The following is a 22,848-nucleotide window of genomic DNA, read 5'->3' as shown; positions in this document are numbered from 1 at the left end:
ATATAAACTAGTAACATGTCTATTTTTGAAAGCATTTTTTCACACCTGCCTAAAACTTTTGCACAGTACTGTATATATACTGTGTATATATATATATATATATATATATATATATATATATATATATATATATATATATATATATATATATATAAAAATGTGTGTATCTTACTGTACATCGTTGGGTTCAATAAATCATGCAGGGGGAAAAGTGTGGAATACTAGTAGCCTCCCAAAACGAAAGACTCATGCGCTGCCTATGCTTTTAATGCTTGATATTTGTGAGGAGTTAAATGTTGTCTAATTATGGTGTTAGTGGTTGGACCGCAATTAGCACATTACACACCTCTCACAGTAAATAGTGGGTTTGGGTCAACCCTGCATGTGTATGTTATATGTTGTGTGTTGTGTGTTAATGTTGGTGTATAGTCATTGGTACACGGGATATGAATGGGTCTGTGTAACACGAGTGTTTAAAATGTATATTTGTATTTCGGCACGAGGATTGCACAGCACTTCACGTGCAGGTAAAATGTAATAATATGCGAGCACAGGGAATTGCACTTTATTAATTCACGTGCAGTTGTACCACGACTCCAATTGAATGATTGATTAGCAATCGAGTCTCGGTACAGCTGCATGTTTTCACTCTCCGGGGGTTGTGTGTTCGGTGAGTGGAGAACAGGTGTGGAGAGGAGAAAGTAAAAATGAAAGTATATAATTGTTTTGACTCACCGTGTTTTTTTGTCTGTTAGTCAACTGTTTGTTTAAGTGTTAGTCCATTTTCTTTCCTCTCTTTATTTTGGCTAAAGTGCCGTGTCTTGTTTTTTGTTTGTCTTGCAATCTTTTATTTTCTGCTTGTTAATTATTAAATGCTGAGTGGTAACAATCGCTCAGCTTCACCAAACTCCAGCTCTCTGTTGTTTATTTCCTGGTTCCTGTTTCTAGTCTGACGTCACCCACTGTAGCCGTAAACTTCAAAAGATTTTATTTACGTTTTATTTACTTACACCCATGGCAGTCAAACAGGTGGAAAATTCTTCCATTGTACAGCAATATGTTCAATAACAATAACCCCATACAACTTCATACGAACAGTACACGACACGGAAAGGTTGGGGCTTGGCCATTTTCCTCCTGTCGCAGCATCCATTGCCTCCCTGGTACAGGGCACGCACCTGGCGGTCCCTTCCAAGGATGTGTCTTGTCCAAACAGCAGTGCAAGGTCATGGAGACAATGTTAAAAAAGGCCTATGCGGCACAACCTCTAGCTACCTGGCAAGGTAACTACACAAGCATCCTGGTGACTTACCAGTCGACGCTAAAATACAATAGACAGTCTATTGGCAGAGGCCTCGCAGCACTAATATTTGCTCGACGACAGCTTTGGCTCTGATGGGGACAAGGCCTCTCTTTTGGATGCCCCGGTCACGCCGGGCCATACCTTCGGTCCAGCGGTGGACGACCTTTTGCTGAGCTCCCAAAATGCACATGAATCCACCAAAGAGCTGGCTCGCCTGCTGCCCAGGAAGGCTTCTGAAACCAGGAGGCAATTGGCGCCTTGGCGCCCTAGGGCTCAGCAGCCCCAGACTACGCCAACCACCTTTTGTACAAAGAGCAACGGCGAACTCACCGGCGGCTACATTACAGCTCGGCTACTCACTCCAGTTCACACAGGGCCGTCTCCCCTTTTCAGGAGTAGTTAAGACTTCTATCTCCAGCCCTCAGGATGCCCTGGTGGTGTCCCAAGAGGTGAGGACCCTGTTACAAAAGGGGACTATTCAGTTGGTGGAGTCTGGGTTTTATTCTATGTATTTCTTGGTGCCAAAAAGGTACGGTGGCCTACGGCCCATTCTCAACCTCAGACAGCTCAATCTGTTCTTGAGGCAGAGGAAGTTCAAGATACTGACAATAAAACAGCTCTTGCGGTCAGTCAGACCACTATGGTGAAATATCTACAGTTCTCCTTTCAAGGGACTGTTTACAAGTTCCGTGTTTTGCTGAAGAATTCCAAAAGCTTTCAACAATTTACTAAAAATGAAAAACGGAAATTAGCAGATTAAAAAAGTATTCATACCCTTTGTAATTGCAAGCCTAAATTTGCTCAGATGCAATATATTACCTCAACAAGTCACACAATTTGTTGATGGACTCTACGTGTGTAAGAAATTAGTGGATCACCTGCTTTAAGTTAATCTGTGAGGATAATTACTGCTCTCTCTGTATGGTCCCACAGTATGGTAGAGACTTTCAAAAGAAAGAATCAAAATGAAGACTAAAGAGCATTCTAAGTCAGGGATGTGATTATAGAGAAGCACAAATCTGGGGAAGGGTACAAAACCATTTCAAAGGCATTAAACATCCCTCGGAGCTCAGTACAGTCCGTCATACAGAAGTGGGAAAAATAGGAAACCACCACACTGCCTAGCTCTGGCCGCCCCTCTAAACTTAGTTGCCAGACAAGAAGGGCACTTCTTAGGGAAGCTACTGTGAGGCCAAATGACTGCGAATGAGTTACAGAAGTCAGTAGCTGCGATGGACGGTGATATTCATGTATCAACAATCTCCATGGCTTTCCACAAAAGGGGCTTTTAAGGGAGAGTGGCAAGGAAGAAGCTCTGGCTCGCAAAATGTCACCTAGAAGATACTGCAGTTATGTGGCAGAATGTCTTGTGGTCTGATGAGACTAAAGTGGAACTTTTTGGCCTGAATGCTAAGCAGTATGTGTGGCTGTCACGAAGACGGCTATAGTGGGTGACGTCAGCCCAGAACCAGGAACCAACAAGCTGAGCGATTGTTGCACTCAACATTTAATAATGAAACAGACAATAAAAGGTTGTAAAGACAACAAAACACAGGACATGGCACTTTCGCCAAAATAAAGAGACAAACAAAACTGACTACACAGACAAACACGGTGAGCTGAATTAAGATTTACTTTACGTTTTTACTTTTTACTTCTCCTCTCCACACCCGTTCTCCACTCACCGAACACACAACCCTGAGTGAGTGAAAACATGCTGCTTTTGTGCAGCTGTACCGAGACTCGATTGCTAATCAATTCAGTTGGAGTCTTGGTACAGCTGCACGTGAATTTACTTAGTGCAATTCCCTGTGCTCACATATTACATTTTGCTTGTATGTGAAGTGCTGTGCAATCCATGAGCCTAAATACAAATATACATTTTAAATCACTTGTGTTCATAACCCATTTATATCCTGTACCAATGACTATACACCAACATTAACATACTACATGTAACATACAAAACAAATAAATAGCCCAGGGGCAGGAACTTTGCCACATATACCCCCCCTTGTGCAAAGCACGCCTGGCCTCAAAGGCCACCTCCCCCCTTGAAAATCCTGCAGTCCAGGTCAAAGTCTTGGGCCGGGAAGGGAGGCTTCACTGGGCCTATGGCTGAAAATGCTGTCAACTCCCCTGCCCTATGACAGCATGGTGGCCCACTCCGGAAAAGCTGCTCTGTCCTGTTGCACCCCTGGCAGCAGAAAAACTGCCAGGGGCAATGCTGTCTGCTGAGGAAGGTGGTCTCCTGACCTTTCCCCCCTTCTTCATAGCCTGCAGCTCCCTCTGGTGGGGCTCCGGCCACACTGATCCCTGCGGCCAAGCAGAGCTGACGGTGACCCCAGGCAATACGGAGCGGCAGGCAACCCCAGGTTATGTGGAGCGGCAGGTATCCTTGGGCCAAGCGAGGCAGGCATCCTTGGGTGAAGACATGAAAAGGGAGTCAGGACAAGCTGGGGTGTGAGTTTTGGCCCTCTTCTCAGCCACTGGGGCCGGGTGGTTCTTCCCTGTGCTTCCCTCAGGAGCCTATGCAAGGGCTGCTGAAGACCGCCAGCATCTAATCCTTGCTCCAGCTCCTCTCCTCGTGATGGTGGGGGAAGTGATATATATATATAGGCATTCATCCTCTACTGGTGGAAAGGGACCCAGCAGGCATTCACCCTCTGCTGGTGGAAAGGGACCCAGCAGGCATTCACCCTCTGCTGGTGGACGGGGACCCAGCAGGCATTCACCCTCTGCTTGTGGACGGGGACCTAGCAGGCATTCACCCTCTGCTGGTGGAGGTGGTGGAGGCAGAGGCTGCTCCTGCTGCTCTGCTCCTGCCAGTGGAGGTGGTAGAGGCAGAGGCAACTCCTGCTGCTCTGCTCCTGGTGATGGAGGTGGTGGAGGCAGAGGCAGCTCTGCTCCGGGCGGTGGAGGTGGAAGCAGTGCGTAGCCTCCTGGCGACGGATGTGGGAGTGGCGTGTAGTATACCCTTGTTACAGGGGACTGGTTCAGCTCTCTCTCACTTGCAGGGGACTGGGGCGGCTCTCCCTCACTTGCAGGAGACTGGGGTGGATCTCCCTCACTTACAGGGGACTGGGGCAGCTCTCCCTCTTGCTCTGGGAGTGAAACCAGCAGGCATTCTTCCCCTACTGGTGGAGATGGAAACAGCAGGCATTCTTCCTCTGCTGGTGGAGGGGGAAACAGCAGGCATTCTTCCTCTGCTGGTGGAGGAGGAAACAGCAGGCATTCCTCTGCTGGTAGAGGTGGAAAAAACAGTCCCTTTGGATTTGGATAGGCTTTGGATTCCTGCGGTCCCCCCATCTGGGCTCTGGACACATGGGCTCCTCCCACCACTTGGGCATTAGTTCTCCCTCTGCATATTGCTTTGGGCATAGGGCCAACTTGTGCCCATATACCCCACAGCCGGGGCACAAATCTGCCGCGAGGTACTTAAAAAAAACCTTCAAGCCGTCATCCCCATAACGTCACCTTGTGCGGTTTCAGAGATCTGGATACCCACTTTGTTTGTAAAAGTTCCCTTTTTTCCTCCTATAGTTAACATGTTTTTTGTTTTTTGTGTTTTTTGCTCTCATGTGCAGGCTACACAGTACAGAATTTCTGCACCAAACCGAGTAAGGTACTAAGGATGTGCTTTTCGTAAATTTTCATGAATGTTTAAATGCTTTGCAATGTCAGCGTTTAAACCATATCTACATGCACACACTCTTTATGTTACATTCAGTATTTTAATAATTATATACTATATACATATTGAACACATTTTCGGACAGCATAATGTTTTTAGAATTGTGTGTTTCTTACAGGTTCATTTAACAACCTATTAAGTTTTTTTGTATTTTTATTTTATTGATTTATTAATTTTTGTTAAAGTAACTTTGCCCAAAAGGTATATGGTTTTAAATAAATAAATAAATAAATACATAAATAAAAAGAGACAAACATCACCCACTATACAGCGCTAATGCAAAATGGCTACAGGAAAGTGAAAGCGAGTTGTGCTTACAATTGAAAAAAAAGTTGGAAATACTTTCACTTCTGGAAAACCAGGGATAAAATAGCACAATATTTTGGAATTGTAAGATTGCTAAACTAACACACAATCAAGTGATATATAAGTAATTAATATAATGTTTGCCTTCTTGTGCAGTTAATTATATATGACCAAGTATTACTAAAAATTGTAAAGTATTCAAATTCACACATCCACACAACTTTACATTAAATTGTAAAAAGAGATGCCTGGCCTACTGTTTGTCTGTACTGTGTCTCAGAGGTCCTTACTTTAATGCAGCAGTTCCAACATACAAATAAAAACTATACTAAATATAAACGGCCGTTTGGTCCAAAAGTTTTGAAAGTTTTGTATGAACAGCTGCAGCACAATTTTCTTTAAGTTATTCCAGCCTCGCTGTTACTGTTTTAGGGTCGGCACAGTATTGGGATAATCTTACATCAATTTCAAAACTACAGCATTCACGATTCACATGCATTGGGGATAACATGATCACGCCCTGTTCAGATAAATATATAGCAAATGTTGTTATGGATGTTTGCTTTTTATTGCCATCAGTAGCTCCAGCCACAATAATTCAGAATATTTTCATTTCAAACTGTGAAGCATTGAACTTGTGTTTTTATGGTACGGCAATTTTGTTTGGCATAATTATTTACATACCATGGTTTTCTCATCCGGGACCTCAGAATACTTGCAAATGTGGCTTCCTTTGTTTAGAGGTGCGATTTTAAATATAGAAAAAATGCTTGACTTCCTTTGTAGAGATGCCATTTTAAATATAAAACAAACTAAAAACTAACAAAACTAACAAAACAAAATGCTTGTCATTAATGTTATTACCCCTCCGTGGAATTGATACTATACCACGCCTACTACAGGCATGAACACACAGTGCACCAATGAAGCGCCAGATCGGCTGAGAATAAAACCCGCCCAAGTGTCAATCTTTCTGTTGCACCAATTAGAAAGCTACTTGGATGCAACTGCCAAACCCCTTCCTTTTTATATTATCCGTCCTTACTGTGGCACTAGAGCAGTCTGATACGTGGACTACTGATGATAAAATTATTTTGACATTTGTCACGTGGCCGGTTATACATCTAGCATATTATTAAAGGTTTTACCACTTTTTAGAGTTTATATGTTTAATTGTTTAAAATTGACCTCATGTCTACGGATAATATCACTCAAAGGCAGCATGTAAAGGGAGAACAAATTTGGCCCAAGAACAGAACCTTGTGGGCTGCCACATTTAACTTCTAATAAAGCAGAGGAATCTTCATCAATTCTAACATATTGAAACCTATTTGAAAGATTTAAACCATGACAAGACATTAACCGACAGTCCAAAAAGATTCTCAAGACATCCAATCAGAATTGAATGGTCAGTGATATCAAAAATCCAAAAGAATAAGAACAGAGGGTTCTTTGGAGAAAAGATCCTCAAGCAGGTTCAGAAGCATTTAAACTATAAAGGAAAGGGGGGGGGGGGGGGGGGGGTGAATCAACAAAAACACAGAAAGGAGACCACATCAAAACAAGGGCAACAACTCATGTAAGTCAGCCAGTAAATGTATTTATGTAAATGCTAGAAGTATCAGAAACTAAATGTTAGAACTTGCAGCTACTGCACTAACAAGTAACTATGATGTGATAGGTGTTACAGAAACTTGGTTGTCTGAGAGTGAGGGGGACGAATATAATATTTGTGGGTATACACTGTATAGGAAAGACAGGCAGGACAGAAGAGGAGGAGGGGTAGCGCTATACATAAGAAACAATCTTGAAGCCCAGGTGTTAAATCTGGACAAAGAAAACAAAGCTGCATCAATATGGGTCAGAATAACAGATAAAAATTTAAAAGGCATTGTGGCAAAGTGGCTGGTAAGGGGAACAGGTGTAGTTGTGATGCAGTGCAGGAGTGATGAACAGACGATGGTAATTTAGTGAATAAGTGTTTATTGTGCCGTTTCCAGGACTGGTGACCATCAAATAATAATTCCCCAGCAGTACACAACAATGTGTAAAGCGTGGGGAGGGTGAATAACACGGTACAGTCCTGAACAGAAAAGCAAAGGCACGGTCACCAGTCCTGGGTGAATGCAAACATGCAGGTGCTCTGTGCAGTGGTGCTCCAGATAGTGCTTTCGTGGCAACAGCTCCGGAGGTGTGCTTTAACTGTCTAGTATTGCGACAAAGACAGACAATTACAGACAGACAAAAATAACACAACACATATAACACTTCTCTCTTTTTATTCTCTGAGAGCTCCATTCTCAGTCCTTCTCTCTCCTAGCGTTAACCCAAACGAAGGAAAAGATCAGCGTTACCCTGGCCCCTATATGTACTCCCGCATGACATCTAGGTAAACGGTTGCAGCTGCCTTATTACTTTCAGCTGCCCCTCGTTTACCTTTCAGGTCAATACGGTCTTACAACAGAGTCTCTCTTCTTTCCAGGCTGACCGACTTCCCAGTCCCAGAAATGAACTGTCAGGCCAGCCCTTCCAGATACTTCTCCTCCCATTCTTTAGTGGCCTCACAGGTTGGGTGGGAGATTTATCACCATAACTCATTATATTTCTGTCACAGGCATGAATGCTAGGAGCATGCTATAGACTGCCAGATTCAGACGGCGAGCAAAATAATCTGTTATACAATCACATTAGACATGCGTTTAGCAAAGGAGAAGCCATACTAATTTCAGCTTCCCCCATATAAAATGGGAAAACCCGGTGGGGAGCACAACAGACGAAATTGAAATGGTGGAAATGACAAATGACTGCTTCGTAATGCAATTTGTCAAGGCACCGACTAAAGGGGAGGCAATCCTTGATTTAGTCTTTTCAAATAACAGACAGAATAACTAAAAAAAGAGGTTAGAGAACCACTGGCAAACTCAGACCACAACATGGTCTCATTTTAAGTGATTTTTAAAACTCAAAAAGTAGTGAATAAAGCTAAGGTTTACAATTTTAGAAAGGCAAACTATGAAGATATGAAACAGAGACTAACAGAAGTAGATTAGAGTAAAATAGAGAAAACATCCACAGAAAAAGGATGGCTGTTTTCTTAAAAAATGTAGTACTAGAGGTGCAAAACAATTACATCCCAAAAGTAGACAAATCTAAATCTAAAACAAAATTGCCAAAATTGGTTTAATAGATCAATTAAAAAAAATATTCAGCGGAAAAAGGCACTTTACAGAGCATTTAAAAGGCACCAAAAACAAAGTACACAGAAAGAGTACACAAAACTGCAAACGCAAGTCAAAAAGGAAGTTAGAAAGGCCCAGAGAGAGAGATAGAAATGAACATTGCTAAGGGGGCTAAAACCAATTCCAAACTGTTTTTCCAATATTACAACCGCAAGAGAACATGCAAAGAGGAGGTTAAATGTCGAAGAGATACAAAATGGCAAAATCATAGACGAAGAAAGAAAAATAGCAAATATATTAAATGATTACTTTTCACAAGTTTTTACAAAGGAGGATACGGACAACATGCCCCACATGTCATCCAGTTCCTATCCAGTTTTAAATAACTTTAGCATAACTGAGGCAGAAGTGTTAAAGAGACTAGGAGCTCTTAAAATAAACAAATCCCCTGGGCTGGATGAGATCCTCCCAATAGTACTCAAAGAAATGAAAGAAGTTATTTACAAACCGCTAACCAAGATCATGCAACAGTCTCTTGACACAGGGGTTGTACCAACAGACTGGAGAATTGCAAACGTAATACCGATCCACAAAAAGGGAAACAAAACTGAACCAGGTAACTACAGACCAATAAGCCTGACTTCTATTATATGCAAATTAATGGAAACTATAATAAGATCCAGAATAGAAAATTACCTATATGGTAACTGGGAGACAGTAAACATGGTTTTAGGAAAGAGAGATCGTGTCTAATTAACTTGCTTGATTTTTTTGAGGATGCAACATCGATAATGGATAATTGCAAAGCATATGACATGGTTTATTTAGATTTCCAGAAAGCTTTTGACAAAGTCCTGCATAAAAGATTAATTCTCAAACTGAACTCAGTAGGGATTCAATGAAATGCATGTACATGGATTAGGGAGTGGTTAACATGTAGAAAACAGAAAATACTGATTAGAGGAGAACCCTCAAAATGGAGCGAGGTAACCAGTGGAGTACCACAGGGATCAGTATTAGGTCCTCTGCTATTCCTAATCTACATTAATGATTTAGATTGTGGTATAGTAAGCAAACTTGTTAAATTCGCAGACGACACAAAAATAGGAGCGGCAAACTGTTGCAGCAGCAAAGGTCATTCAAAATGATCTAGACAAGATACTGGGTAGACACATGGCAAATGACATTTAACAGAGGAAAGTGTAAATAAAAATGTGCATTATAAATATCATATGGGAGATAATGAAATTGAAGAAGGAATCTATGAAAATGACCTAGGAGTATATGTTGACTCAGAAATGTCTTCATCTTAACAATGTAGGGAAGCTATACAAAAAGGCCAACAAGATGCTCGGATACATTGTGAAAAGTGTTGAATTTAAATCAAGGGAAGTAATGTTAAAAGTGTACAATGCATTAGTAAGACCTCATCGTGAATATTGTGTTCAGTTCTGGTCACCTCGCTACAAAAAGGATATTGCTGCTCTAGAAAAAGTACAAAGAAGAGTGACCAGAATTATCCTGGGTTTAAAAGGCATGTCATATGCAGACAGGCTAAAAGAATTGAATCTGTTCAGTCTTGAACAAAGAGGACTACGCGGCGACCTAATTCAAGCATTCAAAATTCTAAAAGGTATTGACAATGTCGACCCAATGGACCTTCTCAACTGGAAAAAATAAACTAGGACCAGGGGTCACAAATGGAGATTAGACAAAGGGGCATTCAGAACAGAAAATAGGAGGCACTTTTTTACACAGAGAATCGTGAGGGTTTGGAATCAACTCCCCAGTAATGTTATTGATGCTGATACCCTGGGATCTTCAAGCTGCTTGATGAGATTTTGGGATCAATAAGCTACTAACAACCAAACGATCAAGATGGGCCGAATGGCCTTCTCTCGTTTGTAAACTTTCTTATGTTCTAACCCTTGTCCGAAGATATAGAGTATACAGTAAGTCTGAACTGGTGATCAGGCATGAGTTATGGTTTTAAGAGGTGCCTTCACATTTCCTACTTAAATATGGGTAGAAAGTTAATCACATTAGAAACAAAAAGATTACCTAAGAATAATCAAAGGTACCTCATATGATTGGTAATTAAATGCACAAGAGTCATATATTTACCAGACCAGCTAGATCTTCTGGGGGGGGGGGGGGGGGGTGATTTTCAAACATCAGTGTTATCCTATACAACTTGTGGTATAGTAACGACGGATTTAGTAGCAAGTGATTTTCAAAAGCGTAATGGAAGCATAATTCGCTGTTATGGAACTACTAGCGTACAGGAAGACGGCTCTCCCACCAGCAAGCAGCAGCCAAATGGAAATAAAAAATAATGGGAATATCTATTTTGTGTATAATTTGTAAACTTAATTTAAAATTGTACTTTTTTCATTCAGAATGTATATTTATTTAGAACACTTCACACATAAAATGCTGATTTACGATTATCTGGTGTGTGGGTAACAATTGGACTGCATAGATTAAAAAAAAAAAAAAAAAGTAATTTACCCTCGTTCGGGGGGCTATATTGCCACTTATTATATATATACTCTTTAAAGTGCATTTTGCAGTCTTTTTTTGGTTATTTTCTTATGTTGACATCTATTTTTGCATATATTTTAGTATGTACGATTGTAGGCTATAAATATATATATTTTCTGTACCAAGATTTCATTGTTTACTCTTAGGTTTTTATTTGTATAATTCAAATAAAATCGACAGTACAGGTCAGTTGTCATATAATGGACATTTCCAGAGTTCAGATTGGCTACAGCTGCATTGATAATTTCTGGGTGCAATTACACTGGGTGCAAATAACCATATTTCATTTCCATAAGGTTACAAATGGTTACAAAAAGTGAATACATTTCATTCATAACTACAAGTATAGAAAAGGCTAAAATATTTTCATAACTACAAATATTGAATTATCTAGGTAGTCTTACAATACTGACCTACTAAGATGCCCCCTTGGGTCTCTGAAATGAAAACACAGCGGATTATGTCAAAATGTAGAGTCATGACAGGAGCCAGGGAAATTTTCACATACGTTCCAGATGTTATGGGATGCATCACAAATCACCTTCACGTTTAGTGAATGCTGAAACCCTTCCTGATCACATACGCATGTCGCTGCTGGGATCTGTGTGCAATCGATGGCTCCCATTACTCTGGGAAATCCAGAAATGTCATAAAACTCCCTTGTAAAATTTTGTAGCTGCTTCTGATTAAGTGAGATACTGATAAAATTGTTAACCATCTTTACCAAGTCACCCGTGACCCTTTGAAATGATCCAGAGACATAGAAGGACAATGCTGCCAAGCCAACAGCTTCATATACAGAGGTACTGCACAGTCTCTTTTTGTAGGCAATTCAAGGTCCTGCTGCCACTCCCAGCAAAGCCATACTGTAGTTTGTTTATTCAGTTTTATTTATTAATACCAAAGAACTGTTTCAAGGTGAGTTATATACTTTTTATTAATTTAAAACCCTCCTTTTCCAAGTGCAAATTAACTCCTGATAAATTATGACGCAAACAAAAGAAATAGTGGCAAGAAGCACTGCTCATCAAAATAGTAACATTATTTCGTAAATCAACATAATTTCGGAAATCACATGAGCACAATCATTTAATAACGAGATATGCATAATGACCGCTTTAAAATGCCCAAATCAATGCTACATACCAATTTGTTCATTAACACTGGAGTTATCAATTATGAACTTTTGAAAATCCCCCCTTGTGTGTGTTAACCAAAACAATTGTCTTATTTTTTAATTAGTTTTACATACAGTTTTGTGATCTGTATTTCATTTTTAAATTTGTTTTCTGTGAGGTGTTGTGAAATGTATAATAACATTTTATAATTCTAGTTGTTAAAATCCTTTGCAACAATACAGATTCTTGCACAATATTGGCAGTTTTATTCCTGACCTTTTTCATTACTTCTTGATCCATTGTGCTCTAGGTCCGTGATTAGGTGTTAATTTATAGAAGTTATTGTGGAGTCATCAATTGAGTTGATAATTACAGTATGGATTGTGCCCATGAGTTATCATTTCCTCACTATATTTTGCAGAATGCTGATCCTGTCCATGACCTACTACTGGATGTTATTACTTGGGTGGGAATCCTGCTCTCGCTGGTCTGCCTCTTGATATGTATCTTCACTTTCTGCTTCTTTCGGGGCCTCCAGAGTGATCGCAACACCATTCATAAGAACCTCTGTATCAGCCTTTTTGTGGCTGAGCTGCTCTTCCTCATTGGAATAAATCGTGCTGATCAACCGGTAAGAGTTCAACACTTAATGGGAATGTTTATCAAACTATGTCTCTGGAGACTTATTGCACTGTGTCATTGTTGAAGATAATAGGATGGATGCCGCAAATTGTGTAAACCCATTGAGACTCGGAAGACAAAAGACAGCAAAAAATACATAACTTTATGGAGACAGAATATTGTTTTTCATCACGTTCCACTGTGGCCCATAAGGGATGCAGTTTTCAGCTTTTGCTTCAACTTAGCCATACAATAATTAGTGCAGCTTCACTTGAGTAGTACTTATTGACAGTCTGAATGGCTAATTACAAGTTGCTTGAATAATTGAAATGTCTGTTGATGCTTTTCTTCTGCCAAGGGTCTTACAATAGATGAGTTGATCGAATTAAGGAAAGAAGATTACCCATGGCACAAACACAGACACACACTTTAGACTGTAAAGCACAAAATGTATCTAATAACAGCTCATCGTCTGACTGCATAAAATGCTCACCCACAATTGCCTTTGTGATACTACATTTAAAGAGAATGAGCATTTGCCACAATAGAGGCATGTATATAAGTCCTATTTTGTTTATTTTGTTCACTCTCAATTTAAATGATTGTGATGATTTACATACACATACATGTAGGTGGTTTGGATTAGAATGCTTCTACATTATGTATATGAGTTGTAAATTAAAATGTTCAAAAACATTTAAATGAGTGCAGAGAATAAATAATATTTGTCTTTGTCTGTCTAGCCACATGGCACATTTAAACTGAAGCCCAAATTTATAACATGGAAAAACTGACTGCAAAAAGCCACGTAATGCGCGTGTTCAGTACGGCCGCACTCAGCCTCAAAATAACAACGTATTTTATAAGACTAATTAGGTAAAGCAGGTTTGATTCCTCAATTAACCAATTTAAATACCCCTCACCACAATTAGTAGTGGAGAGTAACACACCTCTCACAATAAATACTGGGTTTGGGTCAACCCTGCGTGTGTAGGCTACACATTCCAAAAGAAAATGAATGGCACACCAAGACCTCAGCCTGGTACTAGCCATGGTGATGAGGATGCTCAGAAGTGAAAACTGAAATTTACCAGTATGGAATTTGAAATTTTGGTTCAAGCAGTACTTGTAACACATGAAGATGTGTTACAAACTCGAAATCCATCACCAGGACAAATGACTAAAATATGGAATGTGCGGCGGCTTCTTAGAAAACAAATCTACCACTTCTGAGTTTGTGGTAGGTTGCTTATACATTATGACGCATCATCCCATTACTGCGCTTCGCATATTAGTTAAACTTATTTCATATAGAATGATTCCAGGCATATAGACTTTTCAAACATCAGAAACAAAACGTTTTATTTACTTACATCCATGGCAGTCAAATGGGTAGATAATAATCCTTCCATTGTTATACAGAATATGTTCAGCAACAATAACTCCATACAGCTTCATGTGAACAGTCTTCAGTTTAACTACAACTTATATAAGTCTTATGCAGTTACAGCTCTCCTATTTTTTTATGTGTGTCTGTATTTCTTGCTCTATCTGTGATTTTACAGCATATCTGTATGGTATATATGGTCGAAAAACTGTACTTGCTCTAGCTACAAACTAACTGTGTCATCTGTCCCTCTGTCCTAATTTAACAATACTGCCTGAACCATTATTGTTAAATCTCAGCATGCCATATTACAAAAATACATTCTGTAGGCATTACTAAATTAATGTTGAAGGATGAGCCCTCATTGTATATGAGACTTTTTCTTTTGTGCGTCTCGGAATATCGTTCCATCTTTTCTTAATCTCCCCCACAGTTCTTTGATCAGAAGGGTTAAAAAATGTGTTCTTTGCAAATTGTTATTAAATGTTTCTTTGTCCTTGAAAACAATATCTCCTTCTTGTTACAGACAAGTCTCCCACATCACCTTGCCTTTTATATAGCCTACTGTCTGACTGCAGCATATTAACGCCTGCTTTTCAGAGCTCTTAAAATAATCAAGCAAATACGAGGCCCGCAATTACCGGCAGCTATGCCTTCCCAATTTTAGCGGTTTCATTCAGACACGCCCCACAATTACATATGCATATACAGAATTACATATCAGTGGTGGCTGGTGAGGTCTGTGGCAGGAGAGGCGGGAGCGCAAGTGGAGAATCAGCGCTCTAACTCAAAGTTAAAAAAGCAGACAATTTGAATAATAATACCTCCTAAACCTAACCCAAACCCTCCTACCTCCCTAATTACTAAGGCTTCCTCCAAATATATTAATATTTCCTAATTGGTGTAACTGCGATAATTAAAATTGTCAAGTTCAGAATTCCAATTGCATCTAGCTCACTCTGTATCTCTCACTTTCTTTCATGCTCTCTCACTATTCCGTGCTCTCTCTCTCACTGTTCTTAATCCTCGCTCTCTTGCACATGTGCATTACAGGGTCGGTAGCGCTGTCTACCTGTACTAAAAAAAATACTGCGCTTAATCCAATAAGAGAATGCTTTCCAGCACCACGTGTCTTAGGCAATTTCAATGGGAAGAAACATTAGGTTATTACCATAACCCTGGTTTCCTGAAAAGAATGACAACCATTACCGAATGGGAAGAGCCTATCTGACTGTCAATCACTGAGCATATATAAAAAAGCTGCCCTATCAAGGCCCTGCTGTGAGGAGGAAGTCCCTCCCACCTCCTGCTTAAGTGTCATCCTCACAGTAGCATATTGCCATTTTCTTTCATGAATCGGAGGTCAGATGGGGACACAACCTCGAAGGGTATGGTAATAACCTAATGTTCCCTTTCAAGTGGAATAACAACCATTACCGGCTCCAGATTACCAAAAGTACAGCCTCACGACGATAGCCTCAAAGCCTTCATGACGGCTAAGGGCATGCCGCCTGCAACACCGTAGAACCCAGAGCGGGCCTTGGTCAGTTTGCAACATCAAGGCATTAAAAACATGCAAATGTCTGACTACCTGTCCATGTAGCAGCATTGCAAAGCTGATCCAAAAAGTTGCAATAAAAGAGAGCCCACAAAGTCGTTTGGCCCCTGGTAGAATGGGCCGTAATGTCCCCCGGCATGGCCAAGTGTATGGCATCTGTCACCCAGTGCGCTAGACTTTGCTTCGATAGGGCTTGACCTCTAGAGTGGGACCCATAGCAGACAAACCTCTAGTGTCAGGGGTAATAGTGGTAGTGGAGGGAATGCATGCAAGAGCCCCTGTGGCCAGGGATGAGCTAGCGCGTCTACTCCCAAGGGGCCCCCATCTCTCTCCATAGAGAACCATAGGGGGCAATTCTTATGTTCTTATGTTCTTATTTAACCTTATCCCTGCCAAATTTAGCCCTATTTACACCACAGTGAGTTTTTAATCTACATAAATCTACATTGTTTGATACCACTCATGTTGGCATACATATAATATAATTTTGTATACATCAGAGAACATCAGAGGGATCATACTGTATCTGCGTGCACAGATCTGTATCTGGGGGTCAAGTTCTATAGGGTTAATTCCCAGTAGGTGATTATCATTAAATTCTAAAATCCATTAGGTTTTTCAAAACTTTAATTAAGGTTTATAACATCTTACCAAACAACCTACTAGGTACTATTTTAGTTAAGGGATGAGTAATATTATATATTATATTCTATTATAAAAATGAAAGTACCAGTGTCACAGGAAATAAGTTAGCGTTTGTTTTTTTGAGCGTTTCTGCACATCGCAAATCTTAGACCTTAAAGGCAAGGGTCTCTGGAGGAGATTCATCCAAAATGACAGAACACCATTTGTATTTTTTTTTTTTTGAGAAACGAAAACAGGTACTGCATTGCAGACAGTAATTTTTGTTTAAATATGTTGTCATCTTATTTGTCGAAATGTACTGCAGACAACATTTTATTTATTTTTAAAAATTTATCATAATGTATACTTACATTTAATTTGTATTATAAATACATTTTATCTTCAGGAAATTGCTCGTTTTTTTTGTTTTTTTTTTAAACAAATATTTTAAAAGCATTATTTTGTCGGTATAATTTATGTCTGTGCATAGTTAAAATCACTACTTGCCAAATGTGTATTTCCCTTCAAAAATGTCGTTTGTGGACGTGTCATGTACTGTCCAGCAAATACGTGTTTAATAAGGTAAGTGTTTATGTGGGCTCACTTTAATAAAGTTATATTATTTTAATGGTAAATTCCTCGGAGACTGAATCTTTTTAATAAATTTATTGGGAAAGAAAATAACGTTTTTGACGTTTTAATGAAGACTACGTGGGACTGTTAATATTGAAAACGTATATATTTTTAGTGGAGAATGGCGTTTTTAAGGTGTATACATAATTTGAGAAACGCACAAAACGATTGACTTCGTATATATACCGTCCTAAACTTAGTGCAGTTAAATTATTTATATGAACATCTGTAATCCTAGTTGACATGGTGATTGTACTCGCACAGCACCAAACACTAGTAATTCAGATAGCTCTCCAATTTAATGTAGTACCTTGTGCAAATCTCTCATCCTCACTTCTACAATGAAAGTCCCCACGTCATATCAAAGGTTATACCTTTTACTTGCAAATTATTATGTGAAACTCCGTGTGAGAATACATATATTGGTACGCTGATACACACACACACGTTTTTGGTCATATACATTTTAATAGTAAGCAGCAAAAATGTCTGTTCTCAATAATTTAAACAACATGGAATCGTCCTTTGACTGTTATAATAAGCTATTAATGAGATTTCTTTCATACTTATTACATTTTTCATTCTTTTTGAAAATGTGTGAATGTGTATTTCATCGCTTGTTTTATTCCAGTGCAGTTCTAAATCTCGGAGTGAAGAATGTCACTGCTTGAAACAGGGAAACTACCTATACAAGTTAAGTGTCTGATAGCTTGACTGGCATTTGAAAACTGTCTGATAGCTTGACCACAGTATATAATTGCACATCAAATAAATCGCAAGACAAATGCACAATGGTTTCTGATACAATATGTCAACACGTACAAATTATATTTTCTCTTTCGCTGTATTATTTGTACGAAGAAAACTTAATATAAATATCCGCGACGATTACAAATTTAAAATGACAACTCAGAGTTTGCCACGTCTCTTGTAAACTGGGAATTAAACTTAACACCTGTTATTAAATAATAAATATATGTCATATTAGAAATTAAAAAAAATAAACACTTGCTCACAAAACACAAAAATAAAATTTGAATCAAAAATAATCACGAACACAAAATACTAGAAATACGATACAGGTCAGGCTGGGCAATCACCTTCACTGATCCTGTACGTTTTTTCCATCTCGTTTCCTGCTGTCTCTCGCTCTCCTCCATACAGCCACCCCGAAGTGCAGAGAGCTGCCGGTATTTATACAGGTGACCATCTCCCAATTAGCAACAAATGAATCACTTAATTCGGGAGATGGCCACCTTCTGCACGAGTTTTAATTAACGTGGATAGGGTTCCCCTCCACACTGCAAAAACAAAACTGAACAGCTATCCAGTAATATTTACAACAACCAAATCATAATACAAACACAAAATACAGCGGAGGGGGAAACCCTGTTCTAAAATAAATACTGAACAGGGCTGCTCGTCCTGTTACGTATAACCCCCCCCCCCCCCCGTAGTGACCCCAGGCCCTCGGAAGGCGATGGCAGGAGGAGGCCAGGCCTAGCTGTGGTGCGGGGGTTGGACCTCTTTGCAGCCACTGCGGCCAGGCGTTTTTTCCCCCGTGCTCCCCTCAGCAACCAGTGCAGGGGCTGCTGAGGTCCGACAGCATCCTGCCCTGGTCCCTCCAATGCTGAAGGGAGAGGCAGCTCCTGCTTCTCTCCCTCTAGCGGGGGTGGAGACAGAGGCAGCCCCTGCTTCTCTCCCTGTAACGGGGGTGGAGACAGAGGCAGCTCTTGCTGCTCTGCTCCTGGCGAAGACGGCAGGGGCTCCTCCCCTTCTGGCGGCAAAAAATTCTCCCTCTACTGGTGGGTACCTGGGCTGTGGACACACCGTCTCCCCCCTCTTGAGCTGTGGGCGCACGGGCTCCTTCCACCCCCTTGGACTTTTCCACATTTTATTGTGTTACAACATGGAGTGAAAATAGATTTAATTAGAAGTTTTTGCCACTGATCAACCCACAAAAAGTACATAATGTCATCTGTTCTGACCTTCTATCTCCCTGGTGGCTTTCCGTCTGTTAGGGGTGGTGCAGACTTCCATGAATTGTGGGTGTGCCAGCTCCTCAAGATCCTATTGCTGTCTCCTTTCTTCCAGCTTCATTTCTAGCATACTTACTAGTTTATGCAAGTCCTGGATGGCGCGGCACTTTACGCACACTTGGTTTAGCTCTGCTGGGTTTTCTCGGATTTCCCACATCATGCAGGTGTCACAGATTACTGGCTTGAAGACCATGTTGATAGTTTTTTTTTTTTGAAGTTTAGTTTCTTCTGCAGCCGTCAACCTGCTTTCAAACTGCTTCTAAACTGCTCTGCACTTTTCCACGCCTGTACTTCTCCCACGCTGTCGCTTCCACTCGCTGTCGCTGGGAAGACTGACTCGTTTATAGCTGTGTTGTTCTGCTGTGCTGTTGGCTCCTCCCCTCGCCCATGTCTCAGAATGGCACTGAATTTGAATCAGCTGCTCCGAGTTTCTTTAACTGCTCTGCACTTTTCCACGCCTGTACTTCTCCCATGCTGTCGCTTCCACTCCTTTACCTTCACATCCAGTATCAAGTGTCCAATGTAGAGGACTCCAAAGATCGGGGTTCTAACCATTTTCTCACAAGTGTCTGACTAAAGCAGGGTAACTGGAGAACCCATGTCCAACTTGCAGGCAATTAATTTTCCTTCCACTTCTATCTCCAGGACTGGGCAGTCTCCTACTAAAGCCTTCTGGGCCATGAGGGGGATCTCAGCAGTCTTGTGTCCCGACTACTTGCCCTACCTTGTCAATGGAGGAGCTTTGAAGTCGGCTGGTTCATCAATTCCTGAGGACACTCAAAAGACATGACCAGTTTCATGGCAAACATAACAAATCGGTTGCCAGCATTATAAGTCCTATCCTTCCCCCCCGATAGGATGTCCCTACAGGGCCTCGGACTGGCCTGGGGCTCCCCGAGGGAGTGGTGGGGGGGGGGGGGGGGGGGGGGGGGGGGGGGGGGGGGGGGGGGGTATGGGGGGTATGTTGAGTTTACCCATAAGGTTGATTCAACAAAGGTTCCGACCTTGGCAACCCGTCTCAGATTTCCTGCATTAACTGTGTACCTCACTCTCTCATTTCTTTCCTCATCTCCACTAGTAGTTTTTACTTCAGGTTTTCAAGTTCTCGTTCCCCGGGGCCGCTGTCGCACTGCTCCACATCGCTTAAAAATGCCACCTGGTAATAAACATCTAAAACCTAATCAATACCCCCTTCACACCGTGCAATAAATGCTGTGTCAATTCACTTTTAAACAGCTAAAATATGAATGCTCTGGTTACAGGAATAAATACATGATAGAATAAGTAAAGTACAGAATAAATAGGCAGCGATAAATAGAAATAAGAAACAACATCGACCCCAACCAGACCCTTTGCAATAAGGCCAATAAGGCCAGTTTCCTAATAGTTCATTCCAGAATGTCCCCCACCTCCCCAAACCTAGTCTAACAGTATGCAGTATTCAACTCTGATAATTATTCTTGGCTCCAGGCTTCACTCTCCCTGCCACGCTACAGTCCCACACAAGTCTGTCTTTTCTTTCCTCTTCACAGCCTAACATGGCTGGCCTGGTTTTGTCCAGTTTACAATGGCTCCTCCTCCTTGCATTGCAGCTCATCCCAGCTGATCCAGCTCCCCTTCATGGTGCCACCCCTCTGCAAAGAAATGGGAAGCAAACACAGTCCTTACCGCAGGTAGACCCAGCACAGTAAAGTATCGGTGTAGATGTTTACTTGCTGCACCTCTATTTGGCTAAAGCCTCTGTTAAAGTGCCTTTCCAGCAGGCCACTGATACTCAACTTTGAGGCATTTAGCTCAGCATTGAGGTGCAGTGCACCGCTCCTCCCCCATGCCGCCCTCCCTCGTAGGGCGGGTTTACTCCCCCATCTTCTTAGCAGCGCAAGCAAGGAGGAGCTGGAAACAAAACAAAACCCTGTGCCAATGCACAATATAAATTAGTGTCCTGATTCTGTAACAGCCAGTATATTATAATACTGGCCAAATTGGATGCCCGTTGGTTGTCCACCTCTGATATTTCAAAAATAAGTCCTAGATACTTTCCTTCTTAATTAGTGCAATCCCCTCCGCCACTCTGGCTGCTCTCCCTCTCTCTCTTGCAGCGGCGTCGGCTCCCACGCTACTCGTTCCAGTCTGCCGGCCAGCTTTATTTCCACCTTGCCCTTCGTAACAATGCTGCTTCGGTTTAGTTTTGTCCCAACCCATCCTGGTCTCCAATCCTCTTGCCTGCTTGCTTGCTTACTATTGGCTGCTGGATTCTCGCTCTGGTTCTGGCTGTCTCTCATAGGGTTCTTAATTAGCACTGATAGTATATTGCTTAATTTAAGGCACCTGGGGGAGGTGAACCCAATGTGAACACTGGGAAACTGCATTAGTAAGAATACCACTTCTTACATTTAAGATTGTTGTTTTTCTCTGTTTTTTCCCCAAGCATTTTCTTCCTCTTTTAAAAAATTCGATTGATCCCTGTTAGCCATTTAGTAGTAAAATTGGTTTAATATACGTGTTTTGGTGCGTGCAGAATGAAGAAACTGCATGCGAATGAGGGTGCAACATTTTTATAAGCAATGAATCTATAATTTAAAAAAGAATAAATGCAGGACACATGTTATTACAATCACTGTTTGTAATTGCATTAACATTAATACAGACTAGTCATTTATTAATGTTGTGATCTCGTTTTAGCGTTCTTCATTCTGCATTTAACATGAAAGTAAAGACTTGGTTTAAAAGCCTATTTAGTTGTTTCACATTAAAGCCCCATAAATTAAAGTGCTTTTCCAGCAGAATGTAATTGAAAACAGCCACATTATGTGGAAAAAACGCTTGGTTGGCACCACTGCAGCTGACATCCGACGGGCCAGACGGAAAGCCACCAATTGAAGGACGCCGCCGTACAGGGTTATTTCGGGCAGCCATTTATATAGGACAAATAGCGTTTGCCATTTGCCATTCCCATTGATTTCAATAACAAAGGCATTGTTTATACCATGTTAAGTACAGTGTGTATTTCGGGCAAACTCATCTTTTTGGATCTCGTCATGTGCCATTCACATACATTTAAATAACAAACGTACTGCTTTATACTGTAGGAATTTCTCTTACAAATCCACAAATCAGCTGTTTTCACCTCGTTACCTTGCCATTCACATATATTTCAGTAAGCAGCACGTTACTCTAGTAAAAAATCTTGACAGATCGATCAATCAGCTGTTTGCACCTCGTTACTGAGTGATTGCCCCTGTACTGTACCATGGCTATATAATCCCTGTACGCAGTGTCAGGTTTATTTACAGTCTGAAAAAACAGCACTGACTGCAACAGCAATTAAGCGTGGCTGGAAAGAGAAAAGCAGTGAGCATCAGCATGAAAATTCAGTGTAAATAAAATGTCTTGTTAGATACTGTGTGCTTGCTAAAGCATGCTTGGTACTCTGTCATTCAGCAAACAATGCAACATTGCTTCAAAAAGCTGGGACAATATGGGAATTAACCTGATTATGGACTGGGGAAGGGAATGGGGATATTTGCTAGTGTGTTTTGGTGCTTGGGTGACTAGAGCAGGTCTGACACAAGCAGTTGGAGATAGGAAGTGTTGGACCAATGAGTGAGCTAGAGGGAGGGACTTGGGTGTGTGTGTAGAGAAAGAGAGAAGAGAGAGTTAAGAGAGGTTGAATTTGTGAGTGGGAGGAGAGGAATGAGAGCCGTTGTTCACTGAAAGCTAAAAGAATAATAAATGCAGGGGTTTCCTACTGCATTGAACTGCAACTGCTGTTTTTCTCATATCCTGGAAACCTCTCAGTTCAGTGCTACAATATGTAAATAAATCCTGTTCGTCTGCGGGAC

At 41.0% G+C, this 22,848-nt stretch overlaps 1 protein-coding gene across 1 annotated transcript in view; it reads left to right on the top strand.

Annotated features, from left to right (window-relative positions):
• The window catches only part of adgrl3.1 (adhesion G protein-coupled receptor L3.1), a 352,576-nt gene that overhangs the window by 265,443 nt on the left and 64,285 nt on the right, over positions 1-22,848 (top strand). The window contains exons 15-16 of the mRNA XM_041259581.1: positions 12,566-12,775; positions 21,106-21,169. Of these exons, the coding sequence (XP_041115515.1) occupies positions 12,566-12,775; positions 21,106-21,169 (274 nt within the window). The remainder of the gene's footprint in view (positions 1-12,565; positions 12,776-21,105; positions 21,170-22,848) is intronic.

This window comes from Polyodon spathula, chromosome 1, assembly GCF_017654505.1.
Source record: "Polyodon spathula isolate WHYD16114869_AA chromosome 1, ASM1765450v1, whole genome shotgun sequence".
Classification (NCBI taxonomy): Eukaryota; Metazoa; Chordata; class Actinopteri; order Acipenseriformes; family Polyodontidae; genus Polyodon; species Polyodon spathula.
This window is presented reverse-complemented; position numbering and strand designations above follow the sequence as displayed.